Here is a 22,786-nt window from a genome sequence, read left to right on the forward strand (position 1 = left end):
CAGTAGTGGAAGGCGGGATGGAGGCCTTTCTTGGCATCCTTTACCCCAGTGTTGTGGCGGGTTCCCCCTTGATTGTTGGCCGGAGGGACAGAGCGACGTACAGTACAGTGAGAGGCTCATAGGATCATAGCACGCTGGGAAGACAAGCCGGAGGTAGAGCAAACACAAGGAGCAAGCTCGTCTGCGAAGCTCATTAATTCTACCAAATCTTCCTTCATTTCGCCAGGACTTGTATCGATTTCGCCTTCATCATCTCCTCCACTTGAGTCGCACCACGACCAGTCAAAAGCCACAGTTGCTGTTCAGCTGCTGCTCCTGCTTCATCCAGTCCGCACCTTCCTCCCCGACGCCAGCGCTGCTGCTTCATTTCCGCATCACGTCTATAGCGCGCCTACTACAACGAGCGCAATCCACGTGTCAACAGATCGACCACCGCTTCACGCGACATCTTCCACCTGCATCGATCTCGTCTCACGCGTCGCTTGCAATAGAGCTACAGGACAAGGCCCATCTTCTACCTATACCAGACGCGCCAAGGCTAGACCGCTACTGCTTACAAGGCCATAACAACAAAACGAGAAATACACGTTGGATGGGTATGCGACGCATGCGACGCGCCTATTACCCTTGACCTTGGAGTCTACAATAATAAGTAACACAACTCCGCCAGACGCTAAAGCTGGCGGCCGCGGTGCTGCGACCTCCGGCGCATACGCCTTCGCGGCTTCGCGCCAGAGGAGCGATCTCGCCCTACAACATGCACCTCCGCAACGGCAGTATCGATGCCAAAGCCAATGAGGATGAAGACGTTGACATGGAAGATGCTCAGGATGAGGACGAGCTGGACGCAGAAGCAGACGCTGACGCCGATGCCGATGCCGATGCCGATGCCGATGCTGATGCTGAAGGGGAGATTGTTGACGCTGATTCAGAAGAGGATGCTGAAGGGGAGAATGTCGATGATCAAGACGAAGACGATGGAGAGCTTGTCGGTGCCGTGAAGCGGAGACCGAGCACAAGAAGTCATTCGAGAAGAGTCAAGGCCGAAGACGATGAATCTGTCTCTGCCGCTGATGTCAACTCAGACGCCGAAAGCGAATCCAGCGCCGAAAACGAGAACGAGTGGGACGCCGAGAGCGACGCAGACGAAGATGCTGATGTTGACATAGTCGGACAGAGTCGCTGCGTGTAAGTCGCCGATTGACCATCACCAACTCACACCGCTCACGAAAACAAAACATTGGCTGACGTCTGTCTTGGCAGATTTTGTGGAGAAAGTGAAGACAACGATCCTAGCGAAGAGTATGAAGAATACTTATCTTGTGCAGTTTGCGGTGATCACGGTGAGTTGTTATATTCATCAATGTCCAGACACTTTATTACAGACTATTCGGAAATGTTTGGACAAAGTAAAGTTTGGCAAGGGTCCTGGCTGATTTATACGTTCCTGCAGCCCACAAGCAATGCGCCAGAAACGCTAGTGCGCTTAATTCCGAAGAAGGTACGATAAGATCAACAACCGTCCCTGGCCATGTCACTAGTACGGTACTGTACTCAGATAGATTTAATGCTTACTCTTCCTTTCGGCTACAGATGTCTCGGCATGGCGTTGCAAAGGCTGCGTCGAACACAACCTTCAACCAGAAGTCAATCTGAAAGATGTCAGTGGCATCGCTGCACGTCGTCGCTCTTCGGTGCCGAAGCTCGCTCGTGACTTATTGCCTGCTGCCAGGGGTGGCATCAAACCTGACTCTCATTCTGTGTTTAACAACTTGATCCTCGATGACGATCCGCTGGACGGTTCTCGGTCGCTTAGGAAGCGCAAGACTACCTCTCCAGAGGACAACGACACGCAGCGACCCTTGAGTCGTAAACGTCGGAGGGTATCTTCACGCTCCGATGATGACAATATTACCGTCACCCCAAGACCCGTGGCTATTCAATTGAACGGTACTGCCGTCTCCGATGGTGATGGTGAAGGTGAAGGTGAAGGTGAAGCTGCTACTGCTGCCGCTGATGCTGACTCTCACGGACTTCGCTCGGTCCGAAAGCGAGCGTCGAAAAAGACTGCTGAGCTCGCCCGGATAGTTTCTAGCGACACTGCTGGTGAGATTAAAAGTCTTGTCGTTGGCATCTCCGTCAGTGCGGCAGCACTTGAGAACATCGAGCGTGTGGCCGCCAAAAAGTGGCGGCGACGAGAAAGAGATAGAGCCCGACGTGCTCGGAACACCCGACCACAGCGAGAAATTGTCGAGGACGAAGAGCCACCGTCTCATTACCCATCAATAGCTACCACAATGTATGCTAACCCCTTCTATGCCTTCCCCGACAGGGAAACCGACGAGCTTAAAGGGAAGCCCTATGGCGGCATCCTCACTGACGCCGAGGCCGACACGAGTAAGACTTACCCGCAGAACGCCGACCGTGAGGTTTTTGAAGTTGCGCGTCGCAAGGCTGAGGAAGACTGGCGAAGACGACAAGAAGCTGCGAACATGCTCGAGCCTACGCCCGCACGGCAGAAGGCTGCCGGACCTCCTAGTAAAATCAAATGCATCAACTTTGGTGGTTTCGAAATCGATACGTGGCATGCTGCACCCTACCCCGAAGAATACAGTCGCAACAAAGTGCTTTACATCTGCGAATTCTGTTTGAAGTATATGAACTCGGATTACGTGGCTTGGCGACACAAGGTATGTCATCCTCGATCAATGTCTGCATGTTTCACCTTTGTTGACAATCACCAGCTCAAATGCCCTTTCAAGCACCCGCCTGGAGACGAGATCTATCGTGACACCATCACTGTTCCTGATACTGGTAAGAAGAAAACGCTGTCTTTCTTCGAGGTTGATGGCCGTCGCAATCCGCTATACTGTCAAAATCTCTGCCTGCTTGCAAAACTATTCCTAGGCTCCAAGACGCTTTACTATGATGTTGAACCCTTCTTGTTCTACGTCATGACCGAGAACGATGAATTTGGCTGTCACTTTGTTGGTTATTTCTCCAAAGAGAAGCGCGGACTGTCTCCAATCCCGCCTCCGCTTCCGCACACATCCTTTGATGACGACTCACAGCTGCGCGAAAGTGCCTCGTTGCAGCAGAGCGAAGATGCAGTAGCTTTGAGTAACCCTGGCAACAATGTTTCCTGCATCCTCGTCCTACCGGTCCACATGCGTCGCGGTTTCGGAAGGACATTGATCGAATTCTCATATCTACTCACCAAGGTTGAAGGTAGGACAGGTAGCCCTGAAAAGCCACTCTCGGACATGGGACTTGTGTCATATCGCTCATATTGGAGAGGTGTACTTTGTCAGTTGCTGTTGAGATACAAAGATCACAGCGCATCTGCGGCACTGAGGCAGCCCAGCATCACATCCATCGCCCGAGAGACTGGCATGACGCCGGATGATATAATTGCTACTCTCGAAGCCTTGCGATTTCTTGTTAGAGACCCAGTGACAAAGACTTATGCTCTGCGCTTGGACTATGAGTATATGGCTGAGTACGTCGAGAAGTTCAACAAACGTCCGCATATCGACATCAAATCTGAACGACTCATCTGGACGCCTTATGTTATGGGACGGCCAACGACGTATTTCGCTCTCGGTGAAGAAGCTAATGTCCAGCACCACATCTCCACAAAGGCACCGCGCGAGGAGAAAGAAGATCTTATCGCTGCCCGCCCGGAGGAAGGCGTTCAGATGGCTCTCGCTAACGGAGTGAATGATGGTCCATCTCGGGATCTAAACGAAGTCCGGGTTCAAGAGGGTGTTAATGTCGACGTTGATATCAAGGAGATCGACGAGGATGATCAAGCGTTGTCTCCAAGATCATCGCGCAAGCAGCCAAAGAACGTTGTCTCAATGCCACAGCCGTCCTCTGCACTGAGTGGTCCCGGCACTAAGATTGGCAAATCGAAAGACAAGTTGCCAGCTCACCTCAACTCCGAGGAGAGCGGACCCCCCGAGCTTCCTGAAAGCGTCGAAGATGTTATGAAAGGCCTCCGCGAGACTGCTAGTTCAATCGAATCATCGATGGTCAGCGGGAGCACAGGTCCGCCGTCCTTGTCTGGCGATGAGAAAGACAAGATTCCTCCAACTCGATTCGAGATATTTCCTCCCGTTCCTGGAATGGCTGGAGCCAAACGTCGGCCTGGACGACCTTTTGGTTCTAGGACTCGGAGGAACACATTCGGGACACCTAGAAGATCCAACAATGATCGTTCACCAGGTACGACTAGAAGGAGAAGTGCAGCTCGAACTAGATCCAAGCTTGGCGAGGTCGTCACCATCAACGGTGATGACGAAGGAGAAGGCGGACATGGTCAGGAGCAAGTACAAGAAAACACTCCAATGGTCAGCAGACGCAGAACGAGAGGGACAAGCGACATCACAGGCAGCGAAGCTGCAGCGAGTAAAAAAGATCATGATGACGCGGTTGATCATAACGAACCCAATCAGCCCGATAGAAATGATGGCCACGATGAAGATGCCGAAGGCGAGGAGGTTGACGCAGAAGGAGAGGATATTGATGCTGAAGGAGAGGAGATCGATGCAGAAGGAGAAGAGGACGACGCAGAGGGCGAAGATGACGCAGACGCTGACGCTGATGCAGACTCTGACATGGATGCCGATGCCATCTTACAAGCCCAACTCGAAGCAGCCGCTGCACAGGCAGATGAGGACGAGGAAGACTACGAGGATGAGCCAGACGCGGACGCAGACGAAGACATGGACGAAGACGCGTGAGTGCGAAAGTCCATGCCGAATACTATCGGAAGCAATAACTTTGCTTGGCCCGAACATGGACTGGAAGACACAGCGATATACAAAATTGGGACGCGTGCGCGTGGCCTAGTTTCGACCAACGGCGTTCTATTTGATGGGGTATGGGTGCATTCTTATTACTTGATACCAAATGGAAAGGGGGGCGAGATACGGTGCTTTTCTCGGGTTATATTGAGACGGCGGCCTTTTCGGATATATGTTGTTCTCCCCAAAGAGATGCTTTTGCTCCTTGCTTGATTCCTCGATGTTGTTTCGGCTCGTCTGGCTTACCTGTTGGACGGGTGCGCACGCCACTTCTGCTTCTTTCACACAATCAGGACGCGATACTGTCAGTGTGGACTTTGCGCGTTGGCCGCTTGGACTATGGTTGCTCCGTGTGTGATTGACGAAGAAGAGGAAAATGACACAGATTGGTAGTTGTATCATTTCACACGATCAGGCTACAAGAAAGAGAAACAAGAAAGGAACCTCATGCTGCAGAAAATCAATCGACACATAAAGTATGATTGATATACAGTGGAATTACAACTGAAATCTCCAAAAACATGTATCCGAGTGTGCGAAACAGACACTCTTTGTTTTATGATGACCCACCTATATAGCTGCAAATACTCGCATGCGAAAAGCTCTGCGTTGGAAAGAGATGATGGTGAGACCTTGCCATTGCCACATGAGTTCCTGTTTGATTGTACTTATCTGCATGAGTCCATCCGCTCAGAGGGCGACCCTGGTCGTCACGGCGGTTTTTTGATGCGGCGTGGATGGCAAGATCCTCCCTTTCTCTCAGCACGGTTAATGTGTGATATATGCGTTTGCTCGTCAATTTGTTCCCCCCTATTCACTTCTGTATCAGGAAGGCAGGGATAAGCGGGGGAAGTGAATATTTTACACTTTATATTCGAATGGATGTTGGTATTGACTACACTGACTGAAATGATTGAGGCTGGACTGGAACCACATGTCTATCCCAGATGCGAATTTTAGTTCTGGTATTATTACAGAATGGGAAGATAATGCATGAAACTATCTTGATAGAAGAGCTACAAGAACAGACATCCTACCTCTTAGAGTTAGGCCGGATACGCGAAACTCATACTGTGATGATCGGGGGACCCTGTCCGCGTTTTTCATCATCGTACACCGATAGCCTTGATGTATATTCTAGGCTTGTACTTATTGGGAGACAAAAGAGGAATGGAGCTGATATACGTGTGCTACTCGCTGGATACCACCGAGCTGGGGTTCTGCTCATCCTCAGTAGAGGTCACCTCTGACCCAACTGTCGAACACCAATTTTTCTGCCGTCGGTCTGTCTTCTGGAAGCCATTGTAGGGTCTTGCGGATGATGTCGAGAAAGTTGGCTTTGTCGCTTCCTGTCAGACGCTTTTCACCAGTTTCAAAAGTCTCGTCGGTTGGGATCGGCACGACGTTCCTCCAAGTTCCTGCTGATTTTCAGCACTCATGGAAAAGAGCCATACACTCATGGTACGGAACACAATGCATAAGAACCCTACCATCTTCGTGCCAATAAGTCAGTGTATCTGGGCTGCGCTTGAGGAACTCAACTGATGGAGGGCCCAGCAGGCAAATCATCTCAGCCAATCGTCTAGCACGACCTTCGAGATCTAAAGAGTCTCTATGGCGAAACAAGTGGCTGCCATGGAACAGAGACCATATCTACACTGCATTAGAAAGGATCGGGAATCACAGCAATGGTGTCAACAAAGCCATAGACTTACAGTCTGACCAATCGCCCAGATGTCGACTTTTTGGTCTCAGCCCATACCTAACATAACCTCGGGAGCCCGATATATGTCAGGCATGATCAGACCTGTCTGTTTCACGGGCGCTAGTCGCGCCTCACCCAGATCGGCAGTTAATGGGCGCCCAGACGTCACGAGCATGTAGCGAGAGACATATATGGTGCGATCCGAGATGATCTTTCGTGCCGAAGGACTGGATAAACCCGCAGGTTCTAGTTCCGATAATATCGATCCTTCGCCGATACCGAGGAGGATGTTGTTCGCATTAAGATCGGTATATAAGTAACTTTGCCCCGATACGACACAGGTCGGGACTCACCAGTATGTACGACGTTGGCAGTATGTAAAAAGTCCATGCCTACCAAAACGTCTCTGACTGCAGCTTTGAGGAGCCCGTCGTCGAACTTATTGTCTTCATACATGTGCATGACTTCGTCTAGATCTTCTCCAGCAGGGCGGATAGAGTAGGAAGGGAAAGGAGCCGTGTTCGCCTTGTACTTCAAACCAGACCTCGATTGGAAGACATCTCCGGTTTCGATCGGGAAGTATCTCCCTGGCCGATAATCAGGCAAAGTCTCTTCCTCAATTCTCGTAGTTAGAGGGATGTGCTCTGGTTCGACCTGCTAATGCGTTTGTATTGATCGAGAAAGGACGGGTACCACTCGTCTTGCTGAAAATCTAGACCTAGGATAGATGACTGATGCAGAGTATAGAGATATAAAGAGTCTAAATTGAGAGAGCGATGGTAACATGATGTTCGCGATGAGCACAACTTCTTGTGCTTGGTATTACACAGTGCCTCTAATCGCCTGGAAGCATAGTAAGCAGAACCGAAGACTTCTTGATGTAACAGAACGGTAGTATCTATCAATATCATCATAAAACTGTGACTATATGTCTCTCGTGATTAAGCGATTCTGCTACAGCGGTGGACAGCAAACGCGTAGTCCTTGCCGACAATTCCTACTAGTAGAACACCCTTACATCAGCCTTCGAACCACCGAAGCCTGGCAAGAGATTATATATAGTGCCAAAGCAAGCATAAGCAGCATCAAGCAGGCCGCGTGGCCCAATGGCAAGGCGCTTGACTACGATTCCACTTCCACGGATGCGAAATCAAGAGATTCCAGGTTCGACCCCTGGCGCGGTCAATTCTTTTGCACTTTTTCGCTTCCGATATTTTTTGGCGTCATCTCTACTAATCGTATTTAGACTCGATAGCTGCTGTCGATAGAAGAACAATGCAGAACTAGAGATCGTACTTGGGTTGTTCACCTCTTAAGTTTGGCATCATGGATATTTTGCTACTCCATTGTGTCATATTGGCCGAGTGCATGCGCAGTTCAGAGTTGTTGCTGCTCGAGTCTAAGAGATTTATGTGTACTGTCGGGAGTGCTAAGTCACATTACATACCTTACTGATTGCAAAATCATTTTGGAATGTTACAAGACGTCTAATACAATAAGAGTAAACAGTATGGAAGAGTTGCTTGGGAGACTCAGTGAATGGACCATAAGACTGATTGTAGAAGGCGAAGAATAATGAACGTAATGAACTAACGAAAACAGAGGGGGGTATCTTTCACTTTATCGCATGAAACCAGTCCGTCATACTGAACTGACGCAAAGGACGGACATTGTCAATAGTGACACACAAACTCCACTACTTCTTCCTACCTTTGCCCTTTTTCTTCTTCTGCGACTGCGACTGCTCGGGCACACTGACGCTGCCCATCTCCACCTCATTCCCTTGGGCCTGCAACTCCTTGACCTTTTCCTGACTCGAGATGAAAATCGTCAAGTCCCGATTCATATCTTCCAATTCCATTTTCTCCGCCCGCAACTTTTCCGTTTCCTCGCTGGCAAGTTTGGTCTTGTCCTCGGCGACGCGTATCCTCGCCAAAAGTCCGTCGTTCATGAGTTTCTCTTCACGCCATCGATCACCCATCTCACGGGCCATCTTTTCGAATTTGTCTGCTCGTGTCGTCGACTTCTCCAACGCCTTTTCGAGACGTGCCACACTATCGGTAATGTCTTTGTTCTGTTGGTACACTGCAGACAATTGTTCGGTAGCTTTCGAGGCTGAGAGAGATGCTTCTTCTGCCTTTGAAGATGCTGAAGATGCCTTGTCCACGGCCCGTTCGAGTTGCTCTTCGTAATATCGTCTTTGACCCTCTAATTGTGAGGTCAAGAGAAAAGTGTATTCGTTTGCCATACTGTCCATTTTCTCTCGGGGAACCATGTCTTCGCCTTCCCTCAGTTCTTCTCTGAATGCTGCGTTTGGATGGCGGTCTTTTCCTGCGCCGCCATTGTTGCTGACGCTGCCTCGGTGGGTGCTGCCTTCGGATGGAAGATCAATCATACGATTATCAGGCTTGTTCTGAATCAATCGGTGCACATAGCCATCCCCGGCATAGTCCCAAACGTGTTGGGTATTGATATCCATAGCGTAACAGTGACTACTCTCCTCGTAATGCGCGTATGCGTGCGCTTCATCATATCTTCCGCAAGCGGTGTTTCCACAGATCAGGCAAATCCACAGGTTACTAGTTGTACTGCAGACTGAGCACGTAGGTTCTGATGGTGCCGAGCTGTCGTTCTCACCACCGTTGCTGGGACGAGGGAATGGAAAGGTGAAGGAGGGCGCCTGGGTGTAGCGGCATACCGGACACCCACTACCTCGCCACTTTTCAAGGCAGGCGCAATGGAAGACATGTTGACAAAGTATGGTCAGCAGACCTGTCGTTTCATCCATACGCTCAAGGCAGACGGGACAAGTAGGCAGCTCGATCAACGACGGCGTTGGTGGGGCACGTGGTTTGGCTGTTAGCGAGTTGGATCCGTTTGAGTGGGCCTTCTTCTGTGCTGCCGAGAGAGTAAATGGATCATTCGTGTTATGAGGAAAGGTAGACGGATCGTTGATGTTGTGATCAGAAGGAGTAAGAAATTCGACGGATTTGATGAAAACAACATGGCAATTCTCCGGCTGGGTTCTTGTCAGCATACGATTATGTTGCAACATCACTCAAGCGATAGTGAGACACACCTCCATCGCCGAGAATAGCTTGCCGTTCCAGGCTTTTTGCCATTCTCGTGCTTTCTTAGCGCTCCGGAACTTCATCAAGACCATGTATTTATTTGCCCGTCCGGTTCTTATCAGTCGGAAGTGACTAACATCCTCTCTAGTCTGATCGCCAACAAAGCCGAGAAGATCACTGGGCATCATCCATGACGGAACAGCAAGGATGCATAGCGTGGAGCAATCATCAAGACTGACGGTGTTGCCATCTTGATCATGTGCGTGCTTGCTTATGTATTTATCCACGTCCAGTGCCGGCGCCTCTTGTGAGTCTCTATAGAGATGTACAACTCCCCACCCGACATCAGTAGTCTTTGGCTCCGAGGGCAGGTAGACCGCCTTGGTATGGAGCCCACTATTTGATACCTTGCCGTCCTTATTCATTGTCTTGTCTTTTGCTTGATCATTTACTGGCGAAATCGTCATGTCAATACTCTCAATACTGACTGGACCGAATCGCCAGTCACGACTCGCAACTTCCGAATTGGGCTTCGCTAATGACAAGGCGGGCGAAGCGCTGTCCTTTTTCAGTGCAACGTTCCTCTCAGGAAGGAGCAACGCATCGCCATGCGACTCTGGTCGAGCTCCCGATGACTGCGGTCTACTACGCGGTGTGCCGACGTCGGAATTAGACTCCGAGGAGAACTGTCGATCGTGTTTTGTTTCGAAAGGGTGAGAAGACCACTTTGTGTATTTATGACCAGGTAGCGTGCTCTTGAAGATGTCGGTGGTAGGCGGCGGTATAAATATATGCGATGGTGGGGTGGACAGAGCGGCGTGAGAGCCAACAGACGTCGCAGCACTTTTCGAAGAATACAGCTCGAGCTTGAGGTGAAAGAAATAAGACGGCATCACAGTCTGCAAGATATCAGGTTACCTACAACACCACCAGTAGGATCACATTATTCATCAGTTGTGTGACGGTTTATAGTGGAAGAAAGACGGACATGGAGGGCCAAATCAGTAAAGGAGTGCCACCAACTGTCACGTGCGTTGCCATCGCCGATAGAAAATAGACAAGAACCTGCTCATCGCACCCTCGTTATACTTCACGTCTTCTTACAATAAGCTATAATACAGGAGAGTCACATGCGAGACAGAAAAGGACAGGTTGGTTGCAATCCTGAGGGAGATATGACGCCTTTTTCCAAGATGGAGAAAGTGTAGGTAAGCATCGCTTTATAGATCATATATGGACATTGGGATCGACATTGCGCAACGGACAAGAGAAGGAACAATGATGACAGACGAAGAGACACAGGTAGAGTGGCATCAGAGGTATCAGATACTTGATGAACAAATATGGTTTCATTTGGTTACCACCGCTGCAGCCGATGCAGCAATGGGTTCCACTAGATGCCATCATGGCTTGTAATGTAGACTAGAGAACAAGATGATCAAGAATGTAGTCTTGTCAATCAAAGAGAGGAAAACGCCGGGACCCATCGTAAAAGAGTATCATCAAAAGCAACGCTTACTGACCACCACGAAGTCTGAGCACCAAGTGGAGCGTCGACTCCTTCTGGATGTTGTAGTCGGAGAGCGTGCGACCGTCCTCCAGTTGCTTGCCAGCGAAGATGAGACGCTGTTGGTCAGGAGGAATACCCTCCTTGTCTTGAATCTTAGACTTGACGTTGTCGATCGTGTCTGATGACTCGACTTCCAGCGTGATGGTCTTTCCGGTGAGGGTTTTGACGAAGATTTGCATACCACCACGAAGGCGGAGGACGAGATGAAGAGTGGACTCCTTCTGAATGTTGTAGTCTGAGAGAGTGCGACCATCCTCAAGCTGCTTTCCGGCGAAGATCAAGCGCTGTTGGTCTGGGGGGATACCCTCCTTGTCCTGAATCTTGGATTTGACATTGTCGATGGTGTCGGAAGACTCAACCTCGAGAGTGATGGTCTTGCCGGTGAGCGTCTTGACAAAGATCTGCATACCACCGCGGAGACGGAGAACGAGATGGAGGGTGGACTCCTTCTGGATGTTGTAGTCGCTCAAGGTGCGGCCGTCTTCGAGCTGCTTTCCGGCGAAAATGAGGCGCTGTTGGTCAGGAGGAATGCCCTCCTTGTCCTGGATCTTGCTCTTGACGTTGTCGATGGTGTCGGAAGACTCAACCTCAAGGGTGATGGTCTTACCGGTGACTGATACGGGTGTTAGTGACTGCAGGCGCAGGGTGGCGGGAAAGCGGGGTAATCGACTTACGGGTCTTGACGAAGATCTGCATGTTGGATCAAGTGTATAGGTTTATTGAAAATGTGTATGTCTGATGTGAAATGTGATCAGAGTCGCTGATGAAATCCAAGCGGATGTGTGTTTGGTATTGGTGGTAAGATAGAAGAGTGGAAAAGGTCGGAGATGGAAGGAAGGAGGGCTTATGTATGGGCCGAAGAGGGCAGGAATGAGGTCGGAGTCAAGAGTGAGCACGAGCGGGTGGCTGAGCTTTGCCTTAATGAGGTGCTTATGTCAACACTTTAGGCAGACTAGGTACCTTACCTTGTCCAGCACGTTCACTCTCCCTCCATGAAGCAAACCCAGCCCAGTACGACGCTATCGGGCGCTGGTGGGTTCCAAAGCTGAGGAGTGCCACCGGCCAATGACGGAATCTTCACGAACGTTCTGATAGGCGGCCACCCTATTGTATTGAGAGATTGTATCCAAGGAAGAGCTTTCAAATCACGAACTAAACGACGCCTCTTTCGCATACAGTATTTTCACCGGGTTTTCTTTCTACCTTGTCACTTTTGCCTGCAGCGAGAGGTGTGGCAAACCGACGACACCTTTACAATGCTCTCACCATCGCCTTCACCTCAGCACTTGAGTCCAGTGTTGTTCCTTATCTCCATCCCCAGAGTCAAGTGGGTCTGTGCGGGGATCGTGGCGTCATCTCGTGACCACCAAGGTGGTCTTCCTTGTCTCACCAAAACACTGAAGCAACCGTTTGCAGCGAGATTGTTCGCAGCCACCGCATATTCGTTAAGGTATTGATGAGCACTTGAAAACATAAGGTGAGAAATACTACAAGTAGCTGTAAACACAAATGGACAGTGATTGAATTTATACTACCGCATATTCCTCCAAGTCCCACTAAAGTCTTTCATGATTCAGTGGCCGAATCCATATTGGGGCGGGCGGACTCGCGTACCTAACAGCCTCTATCGAGTGTCGCGTTGACGCCCGACTTCGCATCGCTAACGATAAGGTAAGCTCAACTCGTCCGGACATGATAACGTTCAGAGTTGAAGAGCACGACAACTTGCAACACAGTCTTCATAAAGTCATTTCTTTGGTGATACCAGGGCGCCTTGTTATTCGCAATCAGATCACATCTTGTCTGGAGCCTCACGCGTGCAACGGCTTGCGGCCCCAGATCACAGGCATAGGATAGTAGGCATGTATCCGCCTATCCTTGATGTCTGCTGTCACTTTGGCAACAAGAATATCAATCTCCTCTTTCTGCCATCCCAATCCACGTGTGAGTAGCTGGAGGCAGAAGCCTTCCAGACCTTCTGTGATGTTGATCATGTTCCAATGGCCGAGCTCCTTCATGTATTTGTCTCGAGGCCACGTGTTGGACGGCCACATGAAATTCTTCTCCTCGATGTCGACGAATCCAGCTGCTTGCATCCATTCACTATATCTGCCGCTCACTTCGGATCCCATCGGACGCCCGATTTTTCGCGCCGCTTCGCACATCAGCTCACCCCACTGTTGTAATGAGGTGCCTTCGAGGGTACCGTCGCTGCTCTTAAGCGGCAGACCGTAGTCCTGGAATTCGAGCCAGCCGCCCGGCTCAAGGTTGCTGTACGAGCACTCAGCGCATGCGCCGACTAAACACCGTCGTCAGAGCCAGTACTTACTTATAGGCTTGCTCGATGAGCTTCTCGACATCAGCAAAACAACCCGCCATCAGGCGGCAGTGGACATAATCGAATTTATGATCATATATCCATTCATCTTCAGCATCGTCAATAACGAACTTCAGATTCGGCGGGACGCTAAGGACGATCAGTATCAAGTCGCTACTTGTCAGGACAAGGGTATACACGCACAATGCTGGTTGGCCAGGGCTCAGATCGATTCCGATTACCTTGAGCAGAGATTAGACTTTTGTCAATTTGTCTGTCCACACTGTACTTACTTGACATTCAGGGTATAGGTCCGCTGTCGCCAGGCCTGATCAGTATTTATGCTTCCTCTTTTGACTCATCGAGAACTGCTCACCAAAGTCCATAGCCCAGATCCCGGTGCCAGCTCCGATGTCCAGCGCATGTCTCGGATGCTCCAGTGGCGCAAAATGCAATCTTCTGTAGGTCAAGTTGAGGATGTGACTCTGAAGATCTATGGCAGTGTCAGAGACAGCAAGGACATACTGATATACGACCACATAGCCGTCTCTACTCACCAAGTCTATCAGACTCTCGCTATGAGTTTTCATCATTATACATCAGCCACATGCTTCCGTTGGTGTGCTCCAGCAACTTACCTCGTCGTTTGGAAAGACGTATTGTCCATCTTTGTATGCTGGCTGGATGTCAGGGAAAGCATAGACTAATTTAGTCATTATCATGAGACTAACCATGATAAGTTCTGCCGAACTCTTGACGATAATTGTATATAGACTCCGTCAGAGACGTTGTGCGACTTTGACTACTTCCATTCAGCAGCGGCTCATATGTCGGTCTCGAAGCCCCTTCGACATACGTATCATCCCCTAATGCAGAGTCCACATCGCTATGTTCCTAGATCTCAGGATCAATATCGACGCTCTACTTTGCAATTGCATCACACGTTGTACTCACATCTATCTCAAGACTTTGCTCTCTAGCATGATCAATCGAAGTCTGATCTATGGACGAATTGTCTTGCGTGTCCGAGGGAGTAGCCATCAAGCATATACTTCAGGTGATAACCAGCCTTTTCTGAATGGCAAATGTCAAGATGCCGACGATGATGATTCTAGGGCCGCTCTAGTACTCGGTTGGTGAGCCTCGACGGAAGCACCGATTCAGGATGATCAATCCGGAGGTCCGAGAATATTGAACAAATTATATACAATATTGATACATGCGACTTCACATATGAATGGGTCGATGTTCTTTGCCTAAAGTATGTAATAGAAGTAAAGTGGTGGAAATCTAAGTTGTCTTATTCAGACATAGAACACCGACTGGATTTATGTGCTCACAGACTAAAGCTCGAACCTTGTTGACCTGAAATATAGAAGTAAGGTACAGCCGGCTTTCGTCCCGCCCCGCTACCTTCCCAAGCATTGACACATGCTCTGAAAATCCTTTGTTGATATGCTGTGATGCAAAACCTCGACGACGTAAGAGTATTGTGGTTCAATGCGTCCACATGCTCATGATACTGCAGTCATCGATCCAGGCGCTGGTGCCACAATGTGCTGCCTCGTGTCGAGAGAGATAGCGAAGACAACACAGCCCGCGAAGCAGCTCCTTAGCGGCGCAGCTTCGACGTTCCACGCTTCCATGAACATGATTCCTCAATGCACGCACCACACTCAGAGTTTTAGTTGCACCATCTATGGAGCGGCACTGCAAAGTGTAATATGTGGCATTGGCGAAGCGATAACAATCGTCTCCACTCTCGCGTGAGACCTATAAGCTATCTGGCGATGCTCATAGGAGAGTTACTCGCTGGGATCTTCAGAGGTGCATGACTAGCCCTGGGTGGTGTCTGTTTCCGACCGCGATGCCTCATTAGCGCGCGGGTGGGAGCATTTAGTTCGCTTCGTAGCACTCTTGAGGGCAAGCCACGAGCATGGCAGCATATGAACAGATATGTTGATTTTTACTTTCCGATTGCACATCAGATACAGTACACCTCGGATAGCTATTCTCCCGTTATTGAGTCTCACTATAAAGAGGGGAAATGCAGTTGATGCAATGGGTCGGTAGTCCGACATAAAGGTGGACCGCTCGTTTTCGACTTTCCTGTTGATCACAAGGCGATTCGGTATATACCACGCAATCACTGACCCCTTTAGTCGTCGCACGAACCCTGGTCGCGCTTTCGTCAGCTAACTATAGTGTTGGCTTTTTTGTCATCATCGAGAGTGTGCCTGTTATTCCTAGCCAATTCAGACCCGAAGGAGTGGTTCTCGCTCGTAGGAAGCTGCAACAAACCTGAAGAGTACTCGAGAATCCTCGACGTGTAGTACGACGACGCCGTGACGGTGCTTGAACATCCCGTTCGACAATGCTCTCATTGGTGTTGTTTGTTGCCACCGGTGTTGTATTGACTGTCTACATCATTGTCTGTACCATCCGTCAATACAATGCCTTAAAGGACTTCGATGGACCCCGCGTGGCTGCCTTCACCAGGCTATGGCTCCTTCGCGCAAATAGCTCTGGGATGATGAACAAGGCTTTCACCGCGATCAATGATCAGTATGGTATGCATTGACATGTCTCGTCCTTCATTACTATCATGTGCAGCTTCATTCACTCGTAATGTCGCTTAAATTTACCACTTCTTGATCCTATCAATTTACCATACCACTGGAACACGCTGGCATACGAAGTGAAGGATTTCGGCAGTACGATGATACTAACACAATTCAGGGTCAACCGCCAGGGTAGCCCCTAATATGCTGCTCACAAAGGATGCTGAGCTCGTCAAGCGTATGAATGCCGTCCGTAGTCCTTTCGTTAGGAGCATATGGTATACAGGTCTCAGACTCCATCCTACCCGTGACAACATCACATCTGTCATAGATGAGTCTGTCCATGCGGATTTCCGCAACAAAATGGCTCCGGGCGTGAGTCAACCTCGACTATGGATATTGTCATATGCTAATGAAGGCTCCTCATCTTCAGTACTCCGGAAAGGAGAATATCCATATTGAACAGGACATCGACGATCGTCTCCTTCAGCTCTATGACTTGATCGAGAACAAGTATTTGTCTACTGATCAAGACTTTCGTCCTCTGGATCTCTCCAAGACCATGTCATACTTCACTCTTGATGTTATCTCAAGTGTAGCTTTTGGAGAAGCCTTCGGATTCATCGAGGCAGATGATGATCCCTTTGGATACATTGACAATCTGCAAGAGTTCCTTCCAGCTATCATCTTGTTCGGCGCTTACCCGGAGTTGACGCAAATTCTTCGTCTCCCATTTATGAAGTTTTTGGCCCCAAAGAAGACTGATAAACGTGGCTTGGGTCGCGTCATGGGCTTTGCTAAAGACCGTGTCGGCGAGCGTTTCGGAGAAAAGCCAATCGTGAGACAGGACATGCTGAACTCATTCATCAAGCGTGGCTTGTCCAAGGAGCAACTGGAGTCCGAGACACTGACACAGATCACTGCTGGCTCAGACAGTACGTCCACGGCATTACGAATGACACTGCACTTCGTCGTGACCACGCCTTCTGTACAAACCCGGCTTCTGAACGAGTTTCACACTGCTCATGCTGCTGGTAAGGTCTCGAGACCAGTCATTCGGGATGCTGAAGCAAGAAAGCTACCTTATCTCCAAGCTTGCATCAAGGAAGGTCTCCGTATGTATCCGCCCGTGACCGGTCTCCTGGCCAAGGCAGCGCCTCCAGAGGGCACTAAGATCGATGGTAAGTTCGTTCCTGGCGGCACCCAGATCGCATGGAACTCGTGGGGCATCATGCATGACAAAGCGATCTTCGGGGTAGATTGCGAGATATTCAGGCCGGAGAGATGGCTTGCCAAAGACAACAGCGACGCGGAGCAAGCACGTGTTGCGCGCATGACGGAGACCGTGGGTCTGGTCTTCGGGTACGGACGGTTCGGATGCCTGGGCAGAGGTGTTGCAATGCAAGAACTAAACAAGGGCATCATAGAGGTAAGCGCCCTCCCTTTCTGATCATGTTCTCTTTACCCCACCTTGACTTCCATGTCCATCTACCATGATGTTGTCATACGACACTGCCACGAAGTTTCAAGCCGGAAGTATAAACAAGATATATCCGGGGAACATCATATTTCCTTCAGCTGACCAGTCTCACGTTGCACAGACTCTTCTCCGGTTCGAACTCCAGCCTCTCAGTCTCGCTAAGCCCTTCGTCGAGCGCTGCGTCGGATTCTTTTTGCATACAGACATGCTATTCCGAGTCACTCGGCGTCAAGAGTCGACATCTGACCGGGAGACCGACAGCCATGTCTATTTCGGCGACGCTTCTGCCTTACCAGGTGCGCCGGACGAATAAGGAAATGCCATGACCATAACGACATCCCTGCTTCGGCCCAGGAACGCATGGACTCGGTCACACGTCTGCGAAGTTGCTTTTGCGTTATTTTCGGAAAGCCTAGATACACATAGAGACATGACTGCCTTGCCGGAGGGGGATATCTGTGATGTGCAATTGCGATTTTCCATAGTCAGAACCTAGCGAAGAAAGAGAGACAGCGCAAGGATCATCAAAGCCTCGTGATCCACTACCTACCTTACAGTAGTCGAATAATCTGAGCCTTAAGACAGCCCAATTTACAACCAGGTCTAAACATCTCGGAATGACATAGTTGCGCACAGAAAAGAAAAATCTCGGGCGCTTACGGTCGGGTCGGTCATTCATTCAGGCCACGTGCTACAGGTAGGTCCCCCTGGTCCACAAAAAAGATGGCACTTGTACCTTAAGATAGCCGCCCTCCTCCCGCAATATATACAGTAAAGCCACTCCGACATTTTCATGTCCCGCAAGCCATTCCCGCACAGAGCGGGGCGCACGACAGGGGCATAATGAGGAGAAAAAACAAAAAAACAGCAGAGCAAGGTGGAACAGTAGATCCGTCCGCAAGTAAACGAAAAGATGGATGCGGGCGGTTTATTCTCCTCGTGTCACACCACCGAATCTCTCGAGTCCTCCCCGGGTCATGGTCGCCAAGAATCAGGGGATGCACGTTTCAAGTGATGCCTCTTTACTGGTTGTCTAAGAACAGTATAGTCTAAAATGGAATTATGCAGAGTGAAGATAGGATATGGTCGGAGAGATGCAAAAAGTTGGACTTGTTGGGGATCGAACCCAAGACCTTCAGCATGCAAAGCAGACGCGCTACCACTGCGCTACAAGCCCAATTGTGAAATGGTGGGGCAACCACACATATATATACCTTTGTCAATCACCTGTCTTCGCGTCGTATGACCATGTAGTCGTTCAGTCGAGATGCTGTTTGTGTTGCGATAGTGCTTGTCAAAGTTTCACTTCCGCTCAAGGACGCTACTATTCGTCTTCGCTTGGTAGGATGAGGATGACTGCATGCGGAGCGCGCACAAGATGGAAGCTATCCTAATCACAATGATGAATAAACACTGAATAAACACAAAGTGAGAATAGAAGATATATTATACTATAGCTAGAGTGTTATATTACAAGGATGTAATTCATGAAGTCGTTCTTGTGCTCGTCACGAGATAGGTGTACGCAGCATCTGCACTTCCATCTCGGAACACATATCATCAACGATCATCATGGTCGTAATCATTAGGCGATCGAAAGACAAGAACAAGATAGACACACAAGCATGTTGCTTCTACTCCACAACATACTTGCCAACCTTTCGCCTGTGGCATTGGGTACTAGTGATGGGAAGGAACAACATATCCGGCTCAATATGGCGTCCTTGCTGTAGTCTTTGAGGCCTCTTCTAGGCGTGAGGGCCCCCACGTGCGGAGGGAGGTTTGAGCACCATCTCACATCGGTGGTGCAGCTAGGAAAAACAGGCTCGGGCACAGATCGTCGTAGCCTCTTGGATGTACTGTGACTTCCCCAGTGCTCTCCCCTCTGGTATCGTATATGCAAGCGCTGCTTGCGCGCGGATTCGAAACGGTCGCTGGGCGGATCGGAGTCGTACTAGCAGCGCATGCCAGATTCCACAACGATGTAGCTATTGACTGAGTGTTACACTAGTCAAGCAGTGATTCGACATATTTTTTTGTCGAGTGTCATGGGTGGTCGCGCTCCGACGATGAGAATCCTATCATATATGCTAGCAACCGATGATGTGCTAGGTCCTCATCGGCAGTTCATAATGAGGGGACTTCAACGGGACGGTAGCCTTCATGCCTTGTCGCACTAAACCGCGATGCAATGGTTGATGCGTGCTCCTCATCGGTACCACAGCACCCACCTACAACACGGAGATTTGGTAGAAGGTCGCGAAGTTCGTGAAGGCTCTGCGCGAGACTCTTGACATCTTCACGGTCTAGGAAAGTGCTCGTCTCTAGCTCGTCGTGGGACTGTCTAGTAGCGTTCGCACGGATTGAGCCGATTCGTTCTAGAACACTACGATCCATGCTTCGTAACGTATCCATGAAGTGACAAGGATGAGCACAGTTTACGCCAAAGTAGGAGACGTAGCCGTTAGTGGTTCTGTCCACTTCGTTAATGGCGTCAGAAAGTGTTCGGCCACTCAAAAGTCGGCCATTGCTCTCTAAGGAGAATGAGACGGCAATGGGCAATTTGTGTTCCTGAGCAAGGCGGACCACTGCTTTGGCCTCACTGATGTCCACAGCACTCATAAGGCTGAGCATGTCTACACCTGCTTGTGCGAGCGCGTGGACTTGCTCGTAGTAGCTTTCCTTTGCGAAGAATGCAGTGTTCTCAGTCCCTGACTTGTAGGCATCTCTCAGAGGGCCTATGCATCCACTGATGACAATTGGCGTCGTTGATGACTCGAAGCCATGCTTGATCTCCTCGAGCATGTGCACGGCTGATCGGTTGATGGAGGGTACATTTGCAGCGGAATAACCTAGCCTGGGAAACCAGGGACTCGAAGCTCGCCAGGTTGCCGTCTCCAGGACAATGCCGGTTTTGTGCCTGAGTGCAACTTTGACGTAGTCGATGTAGTGATCCCGGATAGCCGTTCTACCCTTCATGTTTTCAAGGAGCGGCCAAGCAGCAAAGTAAGGAAGATCGAATCCATGCTTGAAAATAAGATCTGTCTCTAATCCCCCATCACAGATGAAAACGTGAGGAGAGTTGAACATAGGCAATGGAGCCTTAGAAGTAACAGACATTTTTGATATCGCGCTGTCGGATTGTATTAGTGAGCGTCGATGCTAGAGAAGGACGAAGGCAGGGCGGCTGTTGTCAAAAGAAAAGTTCTTCGTGCGTCGACTAGGCATGGGATCGACGAAATCGACCTGCTTCAGGCTTCATTATATATTTCAGAGCTTGCGTCAAGCTTTGAGGAACGGTTCACGGATCTAGCTCGTTTCACTTAATTTGGGTTGACTGAACACCGTGGGAGAGCGCGGATACGCTTGTTGTGGAGAGTCCAAACAGCAAACCCTGTCGGATGCTGCAGATGCTTACATGATTCGCGATAAAATCTGCCGATGTCCTGAGCACAGGAGTCACCCGACGCTAATCATTACCTTAGGACGACATGCGCGATGGATGCAGCCGCAAGGCTTTTTTCCACTGCCACAGCAATGCCTTTGAATATCACACTCAGTTCCGTAGACTCCGATTGGTTCCGCAAACACTGTGTTTGCACCTTGCCATACCTGAGTTGTGTATCAGGCCATTTCATAATGTTGTTTGAGCACCCCGGCCGCTGAGCTTTCACGGAAAACTATTCTACAGCCTTCGGACAGAATGTTATTGCTCTTTACATTCCGCCGACAATTCCGACTATGTATTATTGATTATCATGAGCCGTTGAAAGACCGAGTGTAGCAGACTTATGGTCCTAATTTAGACACTTCTAGATGACTCTTCCACGCTTCGCGCTGTGCGGGTACTCTCGCGTTCTGCAAATTCGCACGCTTCGTGTCAGCATACCATAAAGGGGCACACTCGGATATGCTCACGGATATGCTCACCGGCGCCTAAATCAGCATGATAGGTTCGAGATGGGGTAAAATGTTTCCGAGCTGGCGGACCGTGTAGTACGAGCCCCGACACGTCCGATGCGCCGCTACCATGAAGTGGGTTATCCACTGATGGAGCGACTTTTCTTCCAGCACCACGCATTCGAAACACGAACCGGTAAGCATACTATTTACAGCCCACGCTGTCTCGATGCCAGTGCCCGACTCAAAGTCGCTTGAGAAGTGAATGCGTACTGTTACTCCACTGTCTCTGTTTCGGTTTCCCACTGATATCAAGAGTGGGTCGTCCGGAGTATCCATGAAGGCTGGGTTCGCCTACATTGCCTTTTTCGGAAATGCAGCTTAAATTCAATGTCGTTGCCCATTTGTCTCGCTTTTCCTGTGAGCGTCACACTAGCACATGCAGGGGATATCTATCTACCTATGCATGATAGCTGAGACGTGTCGCTTCTACAAGCCTGCATCTGTGCATGCTGTCAGTACGGTCTCCCTGACTACTCCCGGTGTGGCTGTGGGAATTGTACGTGGTAGAATAAAGATCTTTTCACCGTCTGACTGACCCTTGAGTGGTTTATAGAGGTACGCATGCATCTATTGATCATAGCGCCCATTTTGTCTTCCGTTATCCGTGGGGTAAGAGGGCCTGAGAAGAAACGCCGCTACTTTTCCCGTGGTTGCTGTTAAGCGACAACTTTAAGCGTACGCCATACTGCATCGCTGTTCACTTGGAACCATTTCTCTCCGATCTTGCATCACAAGCCTTGTCCGCAGACTCGAGGATACTCCGTCGGAACCGACTATTTGGATCTATGGTTTCGTGAGATGCACATAGTCTGGCGTTGCTCATCCTTCTCGAGATTGCACTACTTCGGTTGCACGACATTGGGGGGCTGCAATTAGAAGTTTCACCGGTTGTGGATCCCCTCTCCTATGTATGATCAATTGGGAGCCTCCATATTATAGACAAGGCGATGGTATACTAACATGGCTGCGCCTCATGCTACTGCCTCATGCTACTGCGTGATTGATTTATTGCTCCAATGTACGATACAAGTGGCATTCCGAGGTTCGGCAAAAGGCACATCGCCAGTGGGCCATTCTTCCGATCTAAATCTGCAATATCGACAAGATCAACTTTATATTGGAAAACTTGTGGAACCCTATGGAAAACACCTCGGTTCATAACTATCCTTTGATCGTTGTTTCTCTGATATTTTCCATGCCTGCCTACACCTCACAACGGCCACATGAGCCCTCCGAGCGAGCCGTCAAGTCGAATTGTAAATCTCCGACAACGTTGCTGCAGTATCGCCTTGTGCCTGCATAAGAGCACGG

At 49.7% G+C, this 22,786-nt stretch overlaps 5 protein-coding genes across 5 annotated transcripts; 2 read left to right on the forward strand and 3 right to left on the reverse strand.

The window, feature by feature from the left end:
- Positions 1-757: 757 nt before the first annotated feature.
- On the forward strand, positions 758-4,745 carry AAFC00_004927 (uncharacterized protein; the record flags this gene model as incomplete). Its single annotated transcript, XM_069344641.1, has 5 exons — positions 758-1,188; positions 1,264-1,343; positions 1,454-1,501; positions 1,594-2,690; positions 2,745-4,745. 5 exons carry the CDS (start codon positions 758-760, stop codon positions 4,743-4,745), a joined length of 3,657 nt encoding a protein of 1,218 aa, XP_069197073.1.
- A 3,464-nt stretch (positions 4,746-8,209) lies between these two features.
- Positions 8,210-10,477, reverse strand: AAFC00_004928 (uncharacterized protein; the record flags this gene model as incomplete). The annotated part of the gene is made up of 2 exons (XM_069344642.1): positions 8,210-9,532; positions 9,593-10,477. The coding sequence occupies 2 exons, from the start codon at positions 10,475-10,477 to the stop codon at positions 8,210-8,212; spliced, it is 2,208 nt and encodes a 735-aa protein (XP_069197074.1).
- Positions 10,478-11,099: 622 nt separating this feature from the next.
- AAFC00_004929 (uncharacterized protein) lies at positions 11,100-11,850 on the reverse strand (the record flags this gene model as incomplete). The annotated part of the gene is made up of 2 exons (XM_069344643.1): positions 11,100-11,767; positions 11,829-11,850. The coding sequence occupies 2 exons, from the start codon at positions 11,848-11,850 to the stop codon at positions 11,100-11,102; spliced, it is 690 nt and encodes a 229-aa protein (XP_069197075.1).
- A 1,115-nt stretch (positions 11,851-12,965) lies between these two features.
- On the reverse strand, positions 12,966-14,512 carry AAFC00_004930 (uncharacterized protein; the record flags this gene model as incomplete). Its single annotated transcript, XM_069344644.1, has 10 exons — positions 12,966-13,425; positions 13,484-13,621; positions 13,676-13,713; positions 13,765-13,787; positions 13,848-13,964; positions 14,029-14,047; positions 14,110-14,147; positions 14,203-14,273; positions 14,328-14,365; positions 14,426-14,512. The coding sequence occupies 10 exons, from the start codon at positions 14,510-14,512 to the stop codon at positions 12,966-12,968; spliced, it is 1,029 nt and encodes a 342-aa protein (XP_069197076.1).
- Positions 14,513-15,845: 1,333 nt separating this feature from the next.
- AAFC00_004931 (uncharacterized protein) lies at positions 15,846-17,825 on the forward strand (the record flags this gene model as incomplete). The annotated part of the gene is made up of 4 exons (XM_069344645.1): positions 15,846-16,041; positions 16,211-16,407; positions 16,466-17,461; positions 17,634-17,825. 4 exons carry the CDS (start codon positions 15,846-15,848, stop codon positions 17,823-17,825), a joined length of 1,581 nt encoding a protein of 526 aa, XP_069197077.1.
- Between the last annotated feature and the right edge of the window lie 4,961 nt (positions 17,826-22,786).

This window comes from Neodothiora populina, assembly GCF_041146345.1.
Source record: "Neodothiora populina strain CPC 39397 chromosome Unknown canker_contig_3, whole genome shotgun sequence".
NCBI lineage: Eukaryota > Fungi > Ascomycota > Dothideomycetes > Dothideales > Dothioraceae > Neodothiora > Neodothiora populina.